The sequence below is a fragment of the Anguilla anguilla genome, chromosome 6, assembly GCF_013347855.1.
Source record: "Anguilla anguilla isolate fAngAng1 chromosome 6, fAngAng1.pri, whole genome shotgun sequence".
Taxonomy (NCBI): Eukaryota; Metazoa; Chordata; class Actinopteri; order Anguilliformes; family Anguillidae; genus Anguilla; species Anguilla anguilla.
In genome coordinates, this window is record NC_049206.1 from 22791433 (window position 1) to 22813023 (window position 21591).

Sequence of the window (21591 nt, forward strand, 5' to 3'; positions counted from 1 at the left end):
ACCAGCTGCTATAGCTGAATCCCTTAGCTCAATTAATTATACACCACTGCTTCACTCCGTAAGAAATGCTAACACCTGTGTTCGGATTCATAACTGAAAGTTAAGTGCCGGGCTCCTTGTGCTTGGAGTGGATCGGTCTGTGTGCTTTATCTCTGCTTGCGAGCCCAGTTTTGGATGTGTCTGAGAGAAAGAATCTGATAGCGATAGCGAGCTCCTGCAGGGGCTGAGCATTCGTGAAGACGAGTGGTTGGTCGCTCCTGTCCTTTCAGTCGGAGCCTGCTTTTTGGAAACGGGGCGGCGGTGCATGGTGGGATACCTGCTGGGAGGCCGGGACGGGCTGCACCACGGGGGCCTGGACGGAGGTGGAGGTGTGCAGCACCACGGTGGAGGCGGAGTCAGACCCGCCCTCTGAGCTCTGCATGCTGAACACTGAGGGGGAGAGAGAGAGAGAGAGAACACCACATTCAAACCACTCACCTTACCTCCATTTCAGAGGCTGCTGAAAACACGAATGCATGAGAGACAGGGAACGTGTGTGTGTCCTGTCGCTCAATAAAATAAACGCAATAAAGATCTAAAAAATACAAATCTGTAAACATAAATACAGCACAAAACATTACGTATGGGAGATAGTAATTCAAGTAGTTCAAAGTTGAAACAGTTGAAACGATGAAGTAACAGGAGAAGAAACAAATCAACGCAAAAGTTGAAAACCTAAAGCATCAGCATAACTCAGTATCAGAAGTCTATGACTTCCTTAGATTTTCTTCACTACTTAAAAAAAAAAAAAAAAAAAACACTTGTTAAAAATACTTTATATTTCATAACAAACTCATCCAAAACACTGGGGAAGGCCTTTTTAACTGAGCAGCACTGTAAGCTGTAGCTACACTCACAGCGGGAACCAATGCATTCCAACAGAAACCGCAGGTCTCAGCTGGGCCCACACAGAGCCCAGCTGTGCTAAGAGGAGCCACGCGAGCGCACTAGCATGCGCCGCCCGCCCCTCCCGCCCCTCCCGCCCGAGAGCAGTCCGGCGTGGCGCTGAAGGAAAGCGCCTCTCGCGCGGTAATCGCGGGCAGACCGCAGTCCCCCGACGCGCCAGCGGAGGCGCTGTCACGCAAAGAGGCCTTCAAACTAAAATTACAAGGGGGGGGGGGGGGGGGGGGGGGAGTGAAATGAAAGAGAAGGAAAAGGGAGGGAGCGGGGGAGAATACGGCCGAATCGCTCCCTCCCATGCTCTCGCCGAAGCTCTGAATCCCCCCCCCCCCCCACACCCCACCCCCCCGCACTCCCCCACCCCCCCCCCCACTCCCCCACCCCCCCCACCAGGGCCCTCGCAGCGCGCGTCGGTCGCTTCAGACGGGAGCCTTTCTCCAGGGGCTCCCATAATCCAGCTGATATGAGGAAATTCCCCAAAGCTTTGTAAACGTTTTGCCAGTTGCCATGGAGAGGGATCCATGGCGACCACCCTTAACTTTGCCCCCTCCCCCTCCCAACCCTGTGCTCCTGCCTTTCTCTTCTCTTTTTAAAGCTCGGGCAAGTAACAGGAGCGTGACAGGGAGGAGAGCGAGAGAACAATGGAACGAGAGGAGGAGGAGGAGGAGGAGGAAAAGAGAGGCAGTGAGAGAGAAGGTCGGCGTAAAGGGGGGGAAGGCCTGAGAGCCTGAGAGGGGGTGAGAGACGGTATGAATGTGTGGGAGGGAGATAGAGAGGAAGAAGGAGAGCGCTCTCTCAGAAGCTGAGGGAAGCCCATCTCCAAGGCCGGTTAATCTCGACCCGAAACGCCGTCGTCATCCAGACGCTCGCCAGCTTCCCCGCGCCCAAACGAGGCCGCCAAAACAGCCGAAACCATCCGAAACACGAGACACCGTCAGAAATAAAGGCGGAAAATTCCGGAATCGTCTCATGCGTGTCCCGGCCGCTGTCGTTTTATAGCCATCTACATTCAGAAGCGTCACGGGCTTTTTTTTTTTTAACTGTAAGAGTCCCGCTGCACATCTAGCCAACAGAAGGCGACCACACAATTGGCTCATAAAAAAGACGCCAGGTGGGCCATACCCTGCTGGCTATGGATGGATGTAGCTTGCAGCCATTAACTCTACATACAGTATATGTGCAGAATCTCACTATTGGGTTAGCTGAAATTTCGAGGCGCAGCATTTCAACAAACATGCCGTTTAACATAACATAACATAAAGCGTTGCGTGATTATGAGAACAGGCCCTTCAGCCCAACAATGCTCGCCATTTTCTCTTTGCTTCTCAGACTCTGTCACGTGGTCAGTAACTGGCTCAGTCTCCTTCTCACTTTGAGTTTGGCAGGGCGATGGAAGTACGGGCTCAGTTAAACTGACTGTGTGCGAGTGTGATGTGCACACGCGCGAGAGAGAAAGAGAGGCTGTTCATTGGTTAAGGTGAGCGCACACATGTCTAGCTTATTCCAAACACAGCCCTTACTGTAGCTACCAAAATTCGTTGTTATGACGCTTGTTAAAAAAATCATTTTGTGCACCCTGAGATCGCACGCTAGCCGAACGCGCCGTCGCACGCTAGCGCGTCCAGCGCACGGGCGCGGCGACCGCAGAACCACGGACGACCGGTCGACCGGAGAGCTGACCGGCGCTCGCCTCGGCCCTGCAGACCGAAGCCCCAAGACGCCGTGACCAATCACACCTCTCCGCGCTAGGACCGGGTGGAAACACGCCACCTGACAGCAGGGGGGGTTCCCAAATTTCTGGAGTAGCGAGCCAGGTGTGAAAAGTAACAAGTCAGGGGCTGTTTTGTTTTGCTGCGGGGGAGACAAATTGTTCCGACGCACAATTTGTGTAACGCTAATTAGCAAACCGCGAACACACGTCTAAAAGTAGCCCGTCAAACAGAGGCCTGTAGTCGGCCGTTTAGCCGACGGATTGGGAGCTCCCAGACGACACCGAACGCCGTCTCCGCCGGTCGGCCTTCTCCCCCTCCACAGCCACCGAAAACAACGGGCAACAACCGACCCCCCCCCCCACCCTCCCCCCCCGCGGCGGGGGGGGTCTGGTGCTACGCCTCCGTTAGCCAGCGGCTGGCGGCAGGGCTGCCCTTTAAAAAGCGGGCCTCGTCCTCACGTCCCTCGCCGGGGGGAAAACAAAAGCAGCTCGCGACGCGTCGTTAGAGCCATTGTGCTCGCCGCAAAGGGGAGCGCCGCAGCCGTTGACCAATTTCCCTTTTTTTTTTTTTTTTTCCCCCCTTACAAGTCACCTGCTTTTAACGAGGAGGAATGAAAGGAAACGTTACGGAGACCTCCGTAATTACTTAGCCCCCCGGCAGTATAAATGCATAGCTGCTTGCGACTTGGTTTTGAAAATGCGGGGGTTGGGGTGGGGGAAGGGGGGTGGGGTTAAGCAGGTCTGTCAATGACAGATCTCACTTAAACAGCTTGCGTCCAGAGAAAAACACATACAGATGTTCGATTTGAAAAAAAAAAAAAAAACCAGGAGTCCGCAGTCTTGGCCTTTGTTTGCACCGGCCTGCGCTGTTTGCGGAGCAACAGTGGTTGCCAGGGGCGACGCAGTCCACTCCTGTTTTCAGGAGCCTGTTGCTAGGTGACCGACGGAATACTTCCCCAAACTAAATAATTGCACCACTCCCGCTGATTCGCTAATATTTCACATTAACCAGAAACCTGCTACAGCAAACACAGGGGCTCTTTTTATTTATTTATTTTTTTGCAGATGCACAGGAGGAGGCGGAACAGAGGGTTGTGACAAGAGAGTCGTTCTTCGGCCGAGGAGAGACGCAGCCCAACAGTCACAGCCGTCTTGAGAACGCTTAGCCTAAATCGCCTCCCTGCCCCCCGCGGCCGCGGACGGCACTTCTCCGTTTTACCGCGCGGCTCAGCGGCAGACAGGGAGTCGTGCTAAACTAATCAGGTAAGGTAAGATCGACCCGCGCCGGGCCGCCGTTCCGAAAACAGCCCCGGCCCCCGGCTCGGAAAAACGCCGCTTCCGATTTCAGCCCTCCGGCCTCCGCCGACCCGAGCGGGGGGAAAAAAGCGGCACGCGTGCCGGAGCGGGAGGGATCCTCTCCGGCGTGCCCGAACCCGTCGCGAAAAACAGCGCGAAGACGAGTCCCGCGCCGCCGACGCGGTTCTGCGCACGCTCGCGCAGCCACTTGACAGGAAAGAGACGTCCCCCCCTTCCTTCCTCTCCGTGAATCTCATTACTATCGTCCGTAGCCAAAGACACCCCCGGGGGGCCTCTTCGGCCTTTGTTTAAACAAGATTCGAAAACGCGTCTGCCTGCGCTTTCCTCCGCGGCGAACGTCCCCCGAGCGGCGTTCCTCCCCCCCCCCTTCAGTTACCCAGAATGCCTTCCGTACTGCTGGATTAGAGGGCCTCTGGGACGTCCGCTGTGCGCCTCCATCCAGCCCGAGTGCGGTTTAAGCAGCATTACAGCTCCCAGTCGAGCGCAGTTTAGTTAGCATTAGCGCCCGCAGCCTACGCAGAGTTCAGTCGGCGGAAGCACTCTCAGCTGAGTAGTTAGCATCAACGCTTGGAGGATGAGTGCAGTTTAGTTAGCATTAAAGCTTGAAGCCTAATCACAGTTCAGTTGGCATTAAAGCCTGTAGCCTAATGAGTTTAGTTAGCCTTAGCGCTCCCAGCTGAGCAGTTCAGTTGGCATTAATGCCTGGACCATGTGCACAGTTTAAATGGAATTAGCGCTTCCAGCCTGACCACAGTTAAAACAGAAATAGCATTATTTTAAGGCAGAACATGGTCTGCTGTAACTCATGTGGTTTCTGTCAGATCTGAGAATGAAGAGAAGCATACATTTTGAGTCAAGCAGTTGCAGGAGTTTGTGACCGCAATTCTACTACAAAAAATCATCAAATTACTATCCCAGATGTGAATACTGTCTTGTTAGCAATGGCATTTGTCAGTAACACCCCCTATGGTCTCTGACAAGTATGTCACTGAGGAGTAGAAGTGTCCCGGTGTGCAAATGTGGTATGGAAATCCCATTAAATGCACACTCCATGGGAGTTTTTTTCTGTTTACAAACTTCAATGTTTCGTGGAACATTCCTTTCGCCAAATCTAGATTCTATAAAAAAAATAGGCAATTTTTCATAGGGTTGGCAGCCTAAACCCGACACCACTCTGGCAGCAGTTCCCATATGACCAGTACCTACTGGACCAAATCGGAACGTAGATTTCGGTGCCTAATTTCTCAAAACCTCAAAATCTAAACACTATCCAACCCACAATTTTTCCGTAGTGTAAAGTTGCCCTCCAGGTGGATACGTAGCTAAATTAACTCTAGCCCAGTGATGGGGAGCACCAAAGACCATTTTCATGCCATGAAAACCCCTGTGAGTGGATCCTCTGAGGAAATTAGCAAAATGCATTAAAAGGCTAATATTTAGATATGGACTTAAGGCTGTTTTATACTTCTGCGTAGTACGCGTAAAAATGGGTCTGCGGGGTTGTGCGGAACGTGCGGCATGTGCGACGGTTGCAGACCACGGCCGCGTTGAGGCCGCGTACCTCCTCAAAAACTTAAAAGCGCGTAGTTAGCAACCAGTGCTCGCATACGCCGCAAAGAAGATGATTGGTTGACTGCTGACGTGAGGTCACTGGCATACGGCTCTGGCTAACAGGTTATAGCCTAACAGTTGATTCACAAAACCGATAGGCAACGTTAAATATGCGACTAAAAGCGCTTTTGTCAGGTGAATGTCTTTGTTGCAACAAGTTACAGTAGCTGAGCATCTTTGTGATGATTGGTGCAGTATTTAGTAGGTCTGGAAATATGAATGACGGTGTTGGCTTTTGAACTATAACGGTCAGTAACAAAATCTAATCACGTGGCCTGCGCAACCTGTGCAACATGCCGCACAGGTATAAATGATCTGCCCGTTCACGAGTGCCGCACACAACGCAAACTACGCAGACTACGCACAAGTATAAAACAGCCTTTAGGCTCATATTCAGGAGAGTAAAGCAATTCTATCACCATTCTATTGTCTTTAACTTTGATGCAATTGCCAATACCCCACCCTCAAACACCATTTTTCCCCGCAACATTCACCTAAATTAACTCTCCAGAACTCTCCTAGAGGTTGCGAGTCTGCTTACAGGATCATCACATGATGCCAATGGAATGAGGCAAAACTTTCAATACTTGAACTATGGAGGAGGTAGAGAGAGAGAGAGAGAGAGAGAGAGAGAGAGAGAGAGAGAGAGAGAGAGGAAGAGGCTTGCATGTCTTTCAGTGACACACGCACTCTCTCGGACAAAGAAGGACGCCCCAGAATGAAAACAAACACGCCGTAAAGCTTTGAGAAGATGCTTCACGTGGGGGGACCTCGCGGTCAAACCCTGGAGGGCCGTCGCGTCCAAAGGTTTTCGACGTGCTCCCACGCGTAAGTGCTTAATTTAAGACGCCGAAAGGAAATCGCACAAAAACAGCGGAGACCGCAGTCCTCCAGGACGGGAGTTTGAGACCCCTGCTTCCGCGTGATCTGAACCTACTTTCCCGCGAGGAGCGGGGTTAGCACGGCGCACGCTCCTGTCCAACACGCTCACGGGATCACATCTGGAAAGCAGAGAGGGCATCGATCATTCCGCAAACCGTGCAGCCTGGACCGCGAACAGGACCGCGTGGCGCTAACGTCACCCGGGGGGGGGGGAACGAAACGTGCGCAGAGCTGGAACGGCTACCCGTCAGCGCGCCGCAAATCGAGCCTGGCCGCGTTAGGCTCTGCTTCGCCTTGGCTCCAAGTTCTCCTCAGAGAAGTCAATCCTCATAGCGAAGAGAAGTTCACTGAGAGCTTTAAGAACTGGGGGGGGGGGGGGAATCATAGGGAGAAGGGAAGAATGAGCTTAGCCTTCTTAGCCAAAAAAAAAAAAAAAAACAGGACTGTTAGTCTGAGGAGAGAGTTATAGAAATACACCAACAAGTCCATGACGCCCTCATCTCAGTGACCGCGACCTGCCAGCTCAACCTGGTCCGACCGACACGCTCCCCTTGGCGACCGCGAACGCGGCGCACCTCAAGCCTTCCAGACGAAGTGGTCGACAGCGACGGGCCCGAGAGAGCAGCTGCCTTTGACAGCGTCGCCAGCCCGGAGAAGTCCCGGACAGTCCCGCCACTGCGAGACTTAAGGGCTTAAGAGGCAGCTGCGATACAGCACCGCGGAAACAACGACCCTTCACTCAGGTCTACGCGCGGCTACCTCTCTGCAAACGGCGGGGCAAACTGGCACCGAACGCACCGGGTTTCTGTCTTTACGGCGTCAGTAGACGCAAGCTGTCGCGCGGGATGTTACGACCCTCTTCATCCAGCATTGGAACTGAGCCACAGCATTAAAATAACTGAATACTATGTACAAGGCAATAGGACAGTACTGAAACTTACAGTGATGTTCAGTGGTTGTTCTACAGAGGTGGTAGGGGCGGTAGAATTCAAGAGACTATAATGTATTTCGTTGACTGATCCGCAAAGGTAAAATTAATCTTGCCTCCAGCAAGAGACATAAACCATGCAATAACATAAAATATGAATTGCAAAGGTCCAGTAGGCTAATAAGCAACCATCGCATGATTTTTCGCCTTGCACATCAACAGTAGTCCAAAAACACAAAAGCACATGAAATAAAACAGACAAAAACAGCACAATTAAATTGTATGGTTTGAAAAGCAACTACCCTGTTAAAGTAACAAATAAGTAGCAACACACATCATCACACAACCTCTGACAAACAATCAGACCAAAAGGCTATAACTTCCTACTGCACAAGCAGCCTCGGTCATTTGAGGCTAAATGTGTGGACGCTAGCCGTTGAGTTATGGTTTATCGTTATAGGTAGGCTATTGTTATAGCGCCGCTAGAAACTGGCCTCTAAGGGGCTGAGTCGCACAGACGTCCAATATGACCCGTGAAGCGCGTCCACCGGGGAGAAAAAGTGCTTCAGAGGAAGGACAAGAGCGGAAAACCAGCAGACATTTCGGCTCCTGACACCTGCGTCGGCAAAGCCGCGCTCTTCCCCCCGCCCTGCGCCAGGTGCCCTCGTTAAAGACGAGCGCTGCCAGAAGGCTTGAAAACCCCTGTCACTCAAATCCCGGCCCGCCATCCATCAGAACTGCTGGTTTTTCCACTCTCCCTTTACCTGGGAGGCAGGTGTGAAGACGGTCCAGGCAATCAGTAGCACGAATTAGTGTTCCACCTAAGATTTTTTTCCAGCAGTGGCGCAACGCAAGGGTTCTCAGGTTTACGGTTTAGGTTAACTCAATGGCCCACTCCCAAACGGAACCCTCTGCACTCACGGACTATGGACTCGTAGACTTTAATATTTCCAGGGACGAGCGGGCAAGGGCTTGAGGGGGTATACGAAGGCTGAAATGGGACTAGACTTCTGACATCACCCAGTACGAGACACATTGCTGAGAGACGAAGACACAACCGTACAAACTCAAAACACCACTATTTGTTTGACTCTTGTTTGAAACAGGTAATTTTGTCCACAGAATGTGATTCAGCCAATGTTGCATGGAGGCACATACAACTGATTCTCGGAACTTTAATTTTACTAGCAGATTCGTACATTCACCGGTGTTGGAGCCAGCATCTCATTTGCACGTAAAGCCAGTAATCCTTCACTTGTACGTATTTACCGCTCCGTACGGAGGAGCTGGGATAACGCACAACGCTGAGAGTGAATCCTAGAAATCTTCCTGAAACAAATAACAATGATGAAGAGTTGAAAAATTGTTCCTGTGAGAATTGACATAACATTATCGGATCAGCAAACCTTCCGGTGCATAAACTGGGGGAAAAACAGTAACCAACAGTATCTAACATTACAAATCTATAAATGTCACCATTATAATCAACATAGGCAAAACTACGATATGCAAGACCTAAATTGCGTGCTAACTCGCTACACTCATGGTTATATTTTTTATTCAGCTGAACGTGAGCTACTGTTACACAGTTAACAGCAGAGGCTAATAGCTAACAATCTAGCTTAGTTTGTCATAAAGTGTTTAGTTAACAACTAGCGAACATATTATTTGTTTAAGGGTATTATTTACAGCGCACAACATTATATTACACTCACAAAAACATCCTCTGCAGTGTCGCTTGATTCTAAATCAGAACCGCAGCAAATCACCACACTTCTATGGTGAACAGTGTTCTTCTGCCTTCACTGATTCACACTGACATGTCTGATATCTCTGAAAAAGTCAAATGATAATAAATGTGTCCTTCCCATTGGCTACATGTATTTATATATTAGAAGTCACTGAGCCATTTTGATTGGTTTGAAAAGTGCAGTGCGGTCATCAAAAGTAACAGTTCTAGGTTATAATGGGTTCGTTCGCATAATACTAATACCGGTGTGAGAAATGAACGAATAAACTGGCAGAGACTGATCCACAGTCCTCACCCTGATTTCACCTGGTGGGGGACAAAAAATATTCCAGGTGCTGGAAATCTAGCAGTGACACTGCGCCTTTATGTAGCCCCGCCCCAAATCCAAATCCGGCACTGGTTTTCTTTTCTCCTCCGGTAATTAACTGAACAATTAAGCAGTGTTTCCCCTGCATTAGTGGTAACCAACCATATGACTGGAGATCTACCATCCTGTAGGTTTTCGTTTCCACTCTATTTTGGCACACCTGTCTGCGCTAATTAGCATCTCAATGCAGATCTTTAGCCGTTAAATGAGCGGTGCTTTGTTAGGGCTGGAGGGAAAGCCTACAGCAAGGACAGATCTCCAAGAACAGGGTTGATTACCACTAATGCAGGGGAAACACTGCTTAATTGTTCAGTTAATTACCGGGGAGAAAAGAAAACCAGTGCCGGATTTGGATTCGGGGGCCAGATGTCAGGTTTAAAAGGCACTGTGTATTAATGATGAAACTACCAGCTAAAGTCTGCACTTGCTGAGAAGGGGCCAAAGTTAAATAAACATGCGTTAGCACACAATGGAGCGGGCTAATTACGGAGCCATAGAATGCGTCGCTGATAGAGTCTCTCCGTACACACACACACATATGCTGGGTCACCTCTTCAGTCCCGAGCACCTGTCTTCACCAGCTGCCCGAGCCGCGCAGAGCTGAAAACCGTGACTTCTCAAAAGCTCAGTGCTCATCGTACGCCACATTCCTCATTACAAGTCAGCACAATCTTAAATGCTATTGGCTACGGATACACGATATTGAGGCTGATATCAATCAACAATATCTGTTTGTCCATGTTGGCTTATGACGATCCGGTTTCACATTAAAGCTCAAATCCGAACCTGCAACCAAGTTTTCACAGTCATGGAAGAAGTTGATGAGCGCAGATTTTATTTGTAAAACAAAATATTTTACATATTTTATACTACTTTATTATTAAGCAGAGAGCTGTGATTGACTCTGCATAGGTTGTATAGTAATAGCTTTTCTTCTGAGTTTGTCTGGCAAAATGATACATTAAAAATAAGTGATAAAAGATCCACAAGACTTTGACTGATTCAGCAAGATATTTCCACATAATTTACATCATCAGTGGTGCACTGAATGTGTTGCCTCATTCAAGCAAAGTCTAAATTTTAACAAAATTATTCACACCACTGATGAAGATGAGCAAAGAGGGAAAAATTACTGTACAATAATCAATACAGACAATGAGCTAAGCTATGCTAAAACAAACTGGTAAAATAATCTATGATTTTATAGTAGTAAAATACCTCAGAGAGAGAAATTTTGTTTAACAATACCCCCACACCCCCCCCCCCCCCAAAAAAAGTCACAATTATTCACACCATTAAGTGTTTTAAATAAAATTCAGCAAAAATGAATCCACATTAACACGTTATTTCTTAAAGAAACTCCATTTTAGGGAAATGCACTGTGGCCAACCATGGCTTATCGGGTATGAACATGTCAGTGGCCTCATCGTAGCGCGTACATAAGAACCTGAGAGGGTGGAAGGGGGCCAGGAGGCGAAGCCTAAGTAACGGGAATCTGTGCACGCTGATTGCCAAAGAGCGCGCTGCCCATTAAATTCAACGTAGAAAACCAAGTTTTACAATAGCTTTACGGTTGCGAAACATTAAGTCGTATAAACCTACGCGTGAGCTATTCCCTTTCAAGGATCACTGCTGCGCTAACCTGTGGGAAGGCCTTGCGAACTGAGCGAAATACTGTGAACACTTTTAGGGATCGGTCAGATTCTCTTAAAGTCTACGCAGTTCACCCGGAGTCGTCCTGTCGCAGCTTGCCAAGCAACATATTTAGTTTTGCTGGATGGTGCCTACAGCTGACGGGACCAAACAATAGCTGCGCTCGTGCCAGCGCCTCCGTCAATCAGCACTTCGGTCTAGCATTCAGAGAATTCTTCCCTTTACTCGCTCTTCCGCCATCACGTTTCCTATAAAGTTTTACTACAATTACAATTGCTTTATTACAATTGCGTCGTTTAGCAGCGTTCAACTGACATTTCCAAGCGATTTAAATAGCTAAATAAGATGTACTAAGCCACCATATGAGAATAACTCTGAGGGAGTTCAGTGGGTGGAGTCATAACGCTCATTCACATATGCACTCCTTCAGGGATATTTGATTTACGAATGAAACATGCATACGAGCGATTTACGAACAAAATCCAAACGAACATGTTATGAATCATGCGCACGCACAATGCAGTAACCGGTTGTGCAATAACATTTAGGATGAAATCCACAAACATTCTGCAGTATGCATAAGCCCCAGGTAATATAACCTACATGTAAAATCCATATGTCATCCATCACCATAGAGAAAGGAAAACAACCTTTTGTTGAGTCCACTGAATCATTATTATAGCTGATAATTTTCCAACTTAAACTACAGCTCAGTCCTTGCATTATTTCTAATCTTTTTGTTCATGTCAAGGGTGTGAATAATTATTTTGGAGGGCACTGTAACTGTGATCTCAAATAAAGGGAACCATTTTTTCATGTGAGGGATGTCTCAATCCATTTGTGCAGATGCCAAATTTGGCCAATCTTCACCCATTTAGGAGGTGTTCTATTTAAGGCTTCATAGCTTCAGATGTGAGCATCAGAGAGACTTGGAAAATGGCTGAAATGAAGCAAGACAATTGTACTATTTACAATACTGGCTGAGATTAGTTTATATTCATAATTTAGGTAGAAATAAAGTGCCACTATGTGAAGATTTGCACGTTAACAATGTAAATGCCTATCCCCGCTTTATATTTGCGTGTTTATTTCTCAAATGGATGGATCAAGATAATAAATGACCACAGAATCTTGAAAGGGGCCTCTTTACTTGTAAAACTAGTGGTAAATTCATACATTTATTCCACAGTTAGTCGCAGATATTGATAGTAGAATGACGTGGTATAATTACACAAGAACTCTTGTGGGGGGGGGGGGGGGGGGCTTGTTGAATAGACAACTTACACTGCAATGGTGGCACTTATAAGCTCCGTATTTGGTGTTAGTTGTAGCGTATCATCTATGAATAAAGTGAGAGCAGGAAGTTTGTTGTTTCCATTCATAGTTTGCTCACAGGAGCACTGAATGTCTGAGTCAACCAATCTCAGAATGTCACCGTCCTGGCCAATAGGGGGCTTGTACGAAGGGGTTAATCATTTTAATTTACACTTACTCAATGTCAGTGTTCATAGTGACTCTTACACAGAACCAATCAGAAGCAAAATCAGGTATATTAAAATGGAATGATTGTTAAAAATAAATTGATATCACAGTGTTTGAATAAACTGGATTGAATATTTGCAGATTACTGGAGACATATGCATGAGACCTGCCATTTGTTTTGCAACCAAGTCAACAAGGCAGTCCTGTCTTGTGATAAACAGTGCTTTACATCTACGGCACCCACAGACACACACACACACACACACACACACACACACACAAAGGAACAGCAGCACAGGTAACCTGTGTTTTGTAGTTGTCCAATGACCATGATATGCACTTTTATACGTCACTTTGGATAGAAACGTCTGCTAAATACATGTAATGTAAATGCAATGTATTAGTATTACACTACACACAACACTGTTCTCTCACCCATTCATAAGAAACACGCCTCTCCCTCTCACCCCCAGCCCCCCCCCAGCCACCACCCCCCCCGACCTGTCAGTGCTTGCTCCTTGTCTGCACACCAACCGCACTGAGCCAGATGAAAACCTTGATTAGAACCAACTTTTCAGAGAATGTCGCTGCGCTCCCCGCTCTCGTCCAAGATCTGTGTATTTGTGTACGGGGTTGCCATGTGAACACAACAGCTGGGCGCTGTCACATTAGTTCCGCGAGTTTTGCTCCCGTACTTTTATCATTTCCTTCTCCGGGGTTTTTTGGGCCGGGGAAAAAAAGCTGCATTTTTACTAAAATAGCTAACTTTGAAATGTAAAGCTTAATCGCACAATCAACAAAGAGCGCAATTATCCACATAGAGGCCATGGTCCACATTTGGGGCCATTCCCACAAAACACAGGGCTGGATATATTATCAATAATCAAGAACAGTGTATTTTTTTCAACGTGGATTGTATTCCTCTGACAAATGTGCCCAGAGGAGTTTGGGAGCGTAGAGTTCTGGGTTCAATGAGACCACATCTAAAAACTAGCAAAGAAAAATACTGGGTTAAAAAAGTCTCGTATACAAACTGTGGTAGTTGAACTCTCAACCGTGTCAAACACCCACATCTACTATAGACAACAGAGTACATTTCCTGCACTGGTATTTGGTCCCATCAATAATTTACCCAAGTAGCATTAATCATTCAGGCTCCATTGTCTGTCTGGAAGATGAACCTTGTGTGGGTGGGAACCAGTAGTAGTGAATTTGATTATCGGTAACAAGATATTTGCCTCTTAATTAACACGGCGGCCGGATTTTCATGCCACAAAAGGTTTTTAACAAGTTGCCCCTCTGGGGAACCACTTTCACAAATGAGCAGGGGCAGCCACTTCAAACACGCGGTCGCTGGATTTGGGACTGGCATTCACAATGCATTAGATGTGAGCAAAGTAATCTAAATATGGACCATAATCTGACCTGAAATGCTGCCCACCCCCCCACCCCCCACCCCCCACCCCCCCAGAGTTTCGAGGCGCGGTATATCTGAAAGTGAATAGTGCGAGACCGCTAGGGGGAGGTCATAGGAACGAGACTGATTTAATGTGTCATCACCCAGCGCCCGTCACAAGGACAGAGAACAGGACAGAGACGCTTCGGTTTGCCTTTATTAACCACTTGGGAGAATGACTGGCACAGCACCACCTAGCTGCAGGATCTTTAAATGCATGTTCCTGGGATCGTTGGGTATGGAGAGCATAGCTGCAGCAAGGATAACTGGAGATGATTTTTAATAAGCACAAAGAGACTCCATTGGCAGGGATGACTTAATGATCGAGCCTTTACAAGAGGAAGCCTCGAGGGTCTTTAACTCCTCACAGCAGCATACTAACAGGAACTTCAGAACATCTGTTCAATACAGTCCATCAGCAGGATGCAAGCCCAACCCCTAATACAGGCAGAGAGTGTTTGTCTTTATTATCATTATCATGATTATTTCATTGCCTGGCAGGCATTTAAATTCACTGTGAATTACACAGCATTCGTCTTCTCCAAATCATCTTTTGCTGGATAGGTACTGGAACAATTCAGATCTGATACCAACCTCAAGAGTATATCGGAATAGGCTTAGATGAGAACTGAACGCTACACCTCCTGGCACCCAGAGCGGTCTACACAAATTCCAGCCGTCAAAAAAGGAAACTTGTTACCCATTCCACAGCACAGCCAAACTGAATTACATTGTAACGATTTTGCATGTCATTACACTTTAACTAGTCAAAGTATGCAAGTTAAAAATATGCATGGACAAATTTCATACAATCTAGGCCTATTTGCAAGAAAATTTTCCCTATGATTGGAATGCCAACTTGTATCCCCCCCATATACTCCCCGTGTACTCATTTGGACTAATCACGGTCTTCTAGACCTTATCCACCACTCGCAGGTGTTTGCGTTAAGCATTTCATAGCATGCACATTTGTTTGCATGGTACATATTAACCTTTCACACTGCTCGTATAAATCACTTGGTGATAAGCATGCGCTGTCGCGTGCTTGAATTTATATACAATTTACTGTCCCTCTGATGTCTCTCTCTCTACTTCAGCTGTGCCTGGCGGACTTTGGTATGAGCGTGTTGGAAACAACGTGTTCCATACCACCCAACTGTGCAAAAGCCCACGGTTGAAATGATAAAAAAGTGTCACGAAATCCACCATTCATACACTGACAATAGGCACCCACTTCACTCCACAGTGGGTCGGGATCTTAGTACACACGTGACTTATAACCACACGGTGAACTGAACTGTAGCACACCTATTTTGAAACACGCATGTGCTTATCGTTGTTATTTATGGAAATACCTAACCCTAAGTGCACAGACGAAGGATACAAAAGGATAATCACTCCATTGCCCATCGTTCTTTCCGTAAAAGAGGATAAGCACATTTGTGTTTAGAAACAGGTGTGGCCTACAGTTCAGCTGTGTTCACTGTGTAGTTCTAAATCACATTTTTATAGAGATCCAGACCCGTGTGTGGTAATAAATCAGGATTTTATGGAGATCATAGCCCACCGTGGCATATAGGTGGGTACCCATTTTCAGCACAAGAATGGTGGACTTCGTAACACCTTTCCACCATTTTAGTCGTGGATTGTTTCACAGTTGGGTGTCCACACATACCTTCGCACAAACGTGCGGCCAGAGGACAAGCAGAAATCCTCCATGCAGATGACATGAAAACACACACACACTATGTTCATGCACTATATTCACATTACGAATCAACACTCTCTGCACTAATACACCACACGTGATTGCTGCTTCCTGCTTTCCTAATACATTCATTTATTTATTGCTGTGCTATGGCAATGCCCTAGGCTTTCTTCTCCAACCTCCATTTCCATTGCTCATTAAGGGGCCCTGATGTCCCCTGGTTGGTTCTTATGCCCTATCTTCTAGCACAGCCATGAATGGGAGAGGTGAGCACAGGAGAAACAAATGCAGCGGGCCTGCAAAGAAGACAAGGACTTTTCATTTTACCAAACATGATGTTTTAAATATAAAACGTTCTATGCATAACTGACTAGCAAACTTGGCATTTAGCAAATTGTTGCAATATTGACCGATGCCATTCTGACCAATCAGTGTAGCATAATTTAAATATTATCAGCCTTCAAAACTTTTTTATAAAATGTCCTCTAAGCTATGTTATCTTTGAGAATATTAGCGTCCTAAGCAGAAATTTGAAACGCTGCCTTCACCTGAGTGCCTTTATGAAAATTGCCTGAGAACTACATTCTTGACTCTGCTGGTGATTTCTCAGTTGTCCTTCATACAAGTGGGAATCAATTACATTTCTTTTTTTTAAATCTTCCTGAAGTTAGCAGACACGTAACATTCAGAAGATTGATACAATGTCTTAAAAGGCACACCCTTGATGTGTGATAAATACTCAATTTCCATGAGCTATGGCAAGAAGTAGTGTATTAAGTGCTCTCAACAATCTATTCAAATGTGACTTCTTAAACCAGGGGGGGGAAAGATCACTGTCCCCACCTTCCACCAGTTTCAGTACAAGAGATAAAAGTTAGGCTAATTGTTTATCACCAATGGTCCTGTAAACAGGCTATGAATTGAACACTCACCACCAGCCAAATGCTGGTAAGATGTTGATTGTGGCCAGTAAGATTTTTCTACTCTAGAAGCTACTTTGGCAGGTAACCAACCAGTTACTGTTACATTGTAAAAGGTAATGTGGCTGATACAATGTTGAAAACCCCTGGTGATTTCGGGGAATCCACAAGGCACTCTGACCAGTGGGTGAAAAAGAATATTTAATGCCCTGCCTGTAAACCTAAAATTTTGCTTCGATCAAAACTCCTGTTGATTTGCCTGGTAGATTTGCCTATTTTGACTTATAGGCCTAGTATCTAACTTCAATAATCCATGCCTGTTGTACAGCACACAGGGCACATCTCAGGCGTTGGAGAGCAAATATAGCAGTGCTCAAAATGTATTAGTAAATCGTATTCCGTTTCAGTTGATGAACCACAAAGGTCTATAAGGGTCATACGTGGTTCAAATATTATTCATTCATAATTTGATTGCAATTACTGGTCAAATTGGAATCGAAAGTGTCTAAATGTTTGTGTGTAACTGTCGAGCTACACAACTACAACTGCAGACGAGTGGTTACAAAAGAATGACGAAAGCAAATGTTTACATGCACAGATGACAGCGACATTTCACTTAGTGCGCAAGTTAGGTGTGGTTAGCTACAGTCTTATTCGTTTCCCGTACCAACTCATTTACTTCTGGGTTTCACTTTGGAATCGCGATCCCAAACGTTTTTTATCTAAACATAATATCTTATAAATAAGATACCATAAATATTTGACCAAATGAATGGTTAAGATTGAATATGTAATGGTCTTTCAATTGCAATTCATCAGGATAAATCACTCCCATGAATAAACGATTAATCTACCTGTGTTTTAATTTTAAATTGAAAGTAATTATAAAAATAGGTTGTTTTAACTTTTGAGTTGAATTATCCACAAAATACAGCAAAAACTGAAATGTTAGCCAGTGTGTAAAGAAGGACAAGTTTTCAAGAACTACCAAGCTATCCAACGTAACTAATGGCTAGTAATGCAACATGCTAAAAGAGTCGGGAGTGTCGCCCCATTTATATCACGTCAATGCCCAGTGGGGATTTAAACACTGACACTGTGTTAAAACCGCAGCTAAGTTTGTTAAAACGAATTTCAAATCTAGCTAGCTGATATATGGCTAAGTTTGGATGCCGAAGAAAGCATTAGTTAGCAGCAGGTTAACCAAGTTAGAAAACTAACGTTTGCTGTATAACTACACAAACCACCAAAGAGATGTTTATTAGGCTAGCTAGCTACGTAAGGTTGGCCAACGTCAACTGTAAGCTAGCGTTAGTTACGCAGCTAGTTTTCCCCGGCTAGCTAGCTACGATATCTTTAGCTAACTAACGTTAGTTTATGTTCATTTATAGCTAGCTAGACACGTTAGAAAGAGGAAACGAAAACTCAGATAACGTCTGCAAATCATAACTAGCCAACGTTAACGTCGCTGTCGAACTACAGAGGTAACGTTAGTTGAAACTATACGGTAACAATCTTAGCTACTGGTTTTGTGGTTGGTTTGTTAGACACTTTTTTCTGTGCGGCCAAAAACCCGTTCTCGGTCCGTTGCTGATCAACTTTGTATTTCAGGTTGGCTAACTTATTTAGAGATGGTGAATTGGGAATTAAGCAAGAAATTATAACTAGCTATTCATAAATTTCCAAAGAGTAACAGAATAATAGAATAGTAAATCATTGGTCTCAATAAAGATATATTCACCTTTGCCTTCTCTTTAGTTCGGCCCTGGCTGTCCTCTTTCTCTCACACACTCACTTTTCCCGTTGCTGCTGCTGCTGTTGCTGCGTGTTGCTCCCGTTGGTAACTGTCTCCACGACTACAGTCACTATGGCGCGTGAGGGTCTCGAGGCAACTGTTGCTATCCTTTTCTGCTACGTCATCGTCTAAAAAAAGTAAAAAAATAAATTAAAGCCTGTCCCTCCCTCAACCTCCCGCCCTCTCCACCTTTTCCAGCTCACTCGAACGTGGAACGCGGGCTGCGCAGCGGGAATCTCTTGACAGTAAACTCCTAAAGGTGCAGTGTGTAGACCTACATAGGTCATGCAAATAACATTTTTTATTCTTCCCCATCGATATAGGTGGTCACTTCCTCGGTGCCCTAATAACTACTGTCCTGTATCTTATTAGCTTAGTTTACCTGGAACCCGTTCAGCTCTGTTCTGCACAAATTGAAGAGGTGAAGGGGTCTTTCGTTGACTAAACAGCTGGTTTAGCATTCAGCCACAAGCTTGACTCAAAATGCAATTGTGTATTGAGTTAGCATTTTCCAATAAGACTCACATGAACACAACCTGTCAGAGCTGCTGTTTATGGAATATTGCGCAAACTGGCACATAAGGCTAGTCTAAACTCCAAGTGCCCCATCTCTATCACATTATGAGTATGAGAATGAACCTGCAAGTGAGGCTAGGCTATTGCCGTTTTTTTTAAAAAAAGGTGTTAGACTACAGTAATGGAGGGCTGCAGTGTCTCACGTTGTTTGCTATAATTCAGCATTTAAGTAATTAGTTTAAGTCATTGATTAGTTAAGTCATTGTGTGGGCACTTTATACTTTGTCCACACACCTTGTTTCCAAGGATTAAATTGGCTGCTGATTGGAAGGAAAGAAGGCTGAAAACCCTGCAGCCCTCCAGGACATAATGTAATTAATTTACTGCATGATAAATGTGTGTTTTGCTAATTTATTTTACATCAATTTCATTTGTAATTAAGTCTTTGGCACAAATTAATTGATCACATGTATATCCAACCCTCCTTGCCATTTTAAACGTGAAAATCAGGCTTGACTGCAGTTTTTCTGTTTGCATTTTTCAATCTAATCTGTTAAGTCTGTCTCAAATAATTCTGGCAGGTGCACAAACAATACGTGTTATTATTTATTAATTGGCTGATGCTCTTAACAAATAGTAATCTATCTTCTGACCTGGCACAATTCCTCCCACTATTATTCAGTTATTTACCGCTTCTCATTCCTTTCAAATTTGATGCAATAATGCTTTTTTAAGAAAAAAATATTTTGAATATATATCTATATGTTTATACATTTAATTTAATTTACACTTAAGAGGGAAATGAGGGTTGGACTCTCTTAATGACTGCAAAGAGTCAGACAAGTTTGAAAATTGTCTTGCACAGACTGTTCCCATGTGTACTAATGCTGGGGTTCCCAAACTTTTTCTCCTCAAAGCTTTCTAAAATGACCATCCTGTGGACTGCCATCTCAGTAAAATGGCTAAAATCTGATACCATTATCCAACACACGCTATAGACAGCACGTTATTAATGCATGTCTATATCATGCATTGTGTTATGGATTTATACAAGCCATTTAGCTATTTAGTTCAAAAGAGTGATTTCTGTATTTTCAAGCATATGTAAACCAGAAAAGTGTCTTACAACATTTGCTCAACTTGATCCGCAGAGATGCCTGCCCCCTACTGGTCAACCAGTGGGAATTTGCAGAACTGTGTGGTTTTCCCAAGATCTCCCATGAGAAGATGACTCTTAAAATGGGAATGCTACAGGAAAGCCAAGCTAACTGTAATATTTACAGTGTCTTATGTGATTTATGTCACACAGTGAACAGTCATCATGTGTAGGCTTAGACTGCACCGCTAAGCAACTGACCAATGCTCATTTTACCCAAAGAATGAGATGTCAAAAACATATCAGGTGAATTAACTAGCAATGATTCAAGATTTCAGACCTGCCAGACACTAGGATTGGGACAGTCTCACATTAAACAGCATCTGCAAGCTGGTGCAAAGTAACGGCTTTAATACTTGTATGGATTCCAGAGGTGGTCTCTTGCAACGATAACCTTTGAATTGCTCGATTGCTAGTTACTAACTAATGGAAGCAAACAATGTCAAAATTACCTGTGTCCTGTACAATGAACACCATGCTTCTACTGCAAAGTTATGTTAAAGGTTTATTAATAGTAGTTTGATTTAGTGTAAGTCCTGTGTTTTGTTTTTTTGGCATTCAGTATACAGTATATATAATTTTTGTTTTTGTTGGTTTGTGATGCTTTCTTCACTTGACACAGTTTTGAACATTCTAAATTCCACCCATAGGTTGTTGTCATCCTGAATATTGCTCACTAAGCAGAGTGATTTCTTCTCTCAGTCACACGGAACACTTATATGATTTTTTGGCACAAATGTGTCAAGAGGAGAACCTGGACTAGACTCATTGAAATTAACAAAAAATAAATTAGTTGTACCACAATTGTGTGAAATTGCAAAGAAATAAGACTACATTTGGAGGCATGAATAACAATGATGGCTTATTGTTTATTTGCTAACTCTTGCAATGAGGGGGAGTTATAATGTGCCTCTACTAGAATATGCTGCATCATCTTAATGGTATAATTTATTTTCACTGCCAGGGAGTGAAGATACTGTATCTATTGTAAAACTTTAGTGATAAACAGTCTCTGCCAAAATCATGATTCAGCTGTACTTTGCACTATTGACCTTGTTGCAGGATGTTTAGAATTGTACAGTGTGGCTGGTTTTTAACTGTGAGGAGAGAAGTTAATAAAACACCTTTTTGTTATTTCAAGCATATTAATGTATATTTATATATGTGTGTCATTTATATTTAAGTGTTAAGCAGATGATGTTATCCAGAATTACTTTTAAACATGTATACATAAAGGTTTAGGCAAACATGGGTTTTGGCTGATTTATAAAATTACATTTCTGCATTTATGTTAGAAACTTCTTATATGAGTCATGCATGTGCCTTCACTAACACTGACAAACACAAGGGAAAGTGTGGGAGGAAATATATTTAAATAGGCCTACAGTTCCGTGGGAGAG

The 21591-nt window shown here is 44.9% G+C and overlaps 1 protein-coding gene across 1 annotated transcript in view; it reads right to left on the minus strand.

Moving 5' to 3' along the window:
• LOC118229392 (DNA-binding protein RFX2-like) overlaps positions 1–18633 on the minus strand; it is a 47073-nt gene extending 28440 nt beyond the window's left edge. The window contains exons 1-2 of the mRNA XM_035421315.1: positions 18466–18633; positions 317–429 (exon numbers count right to left, since the gene is read on the minus strand). Coding sequence (XP_035277206.1) covers positions 317–421 — 105 coding nt within the window. The 5' untranslated portion in view covers positions 422–429; positions 18466–18633. The remainder of the gene's footprint in view (positions 1–316; positions 430–18465) is intronic.
• Between the last annotated feature and the right edge of the window lie 2958 nt (positions 18634–21591).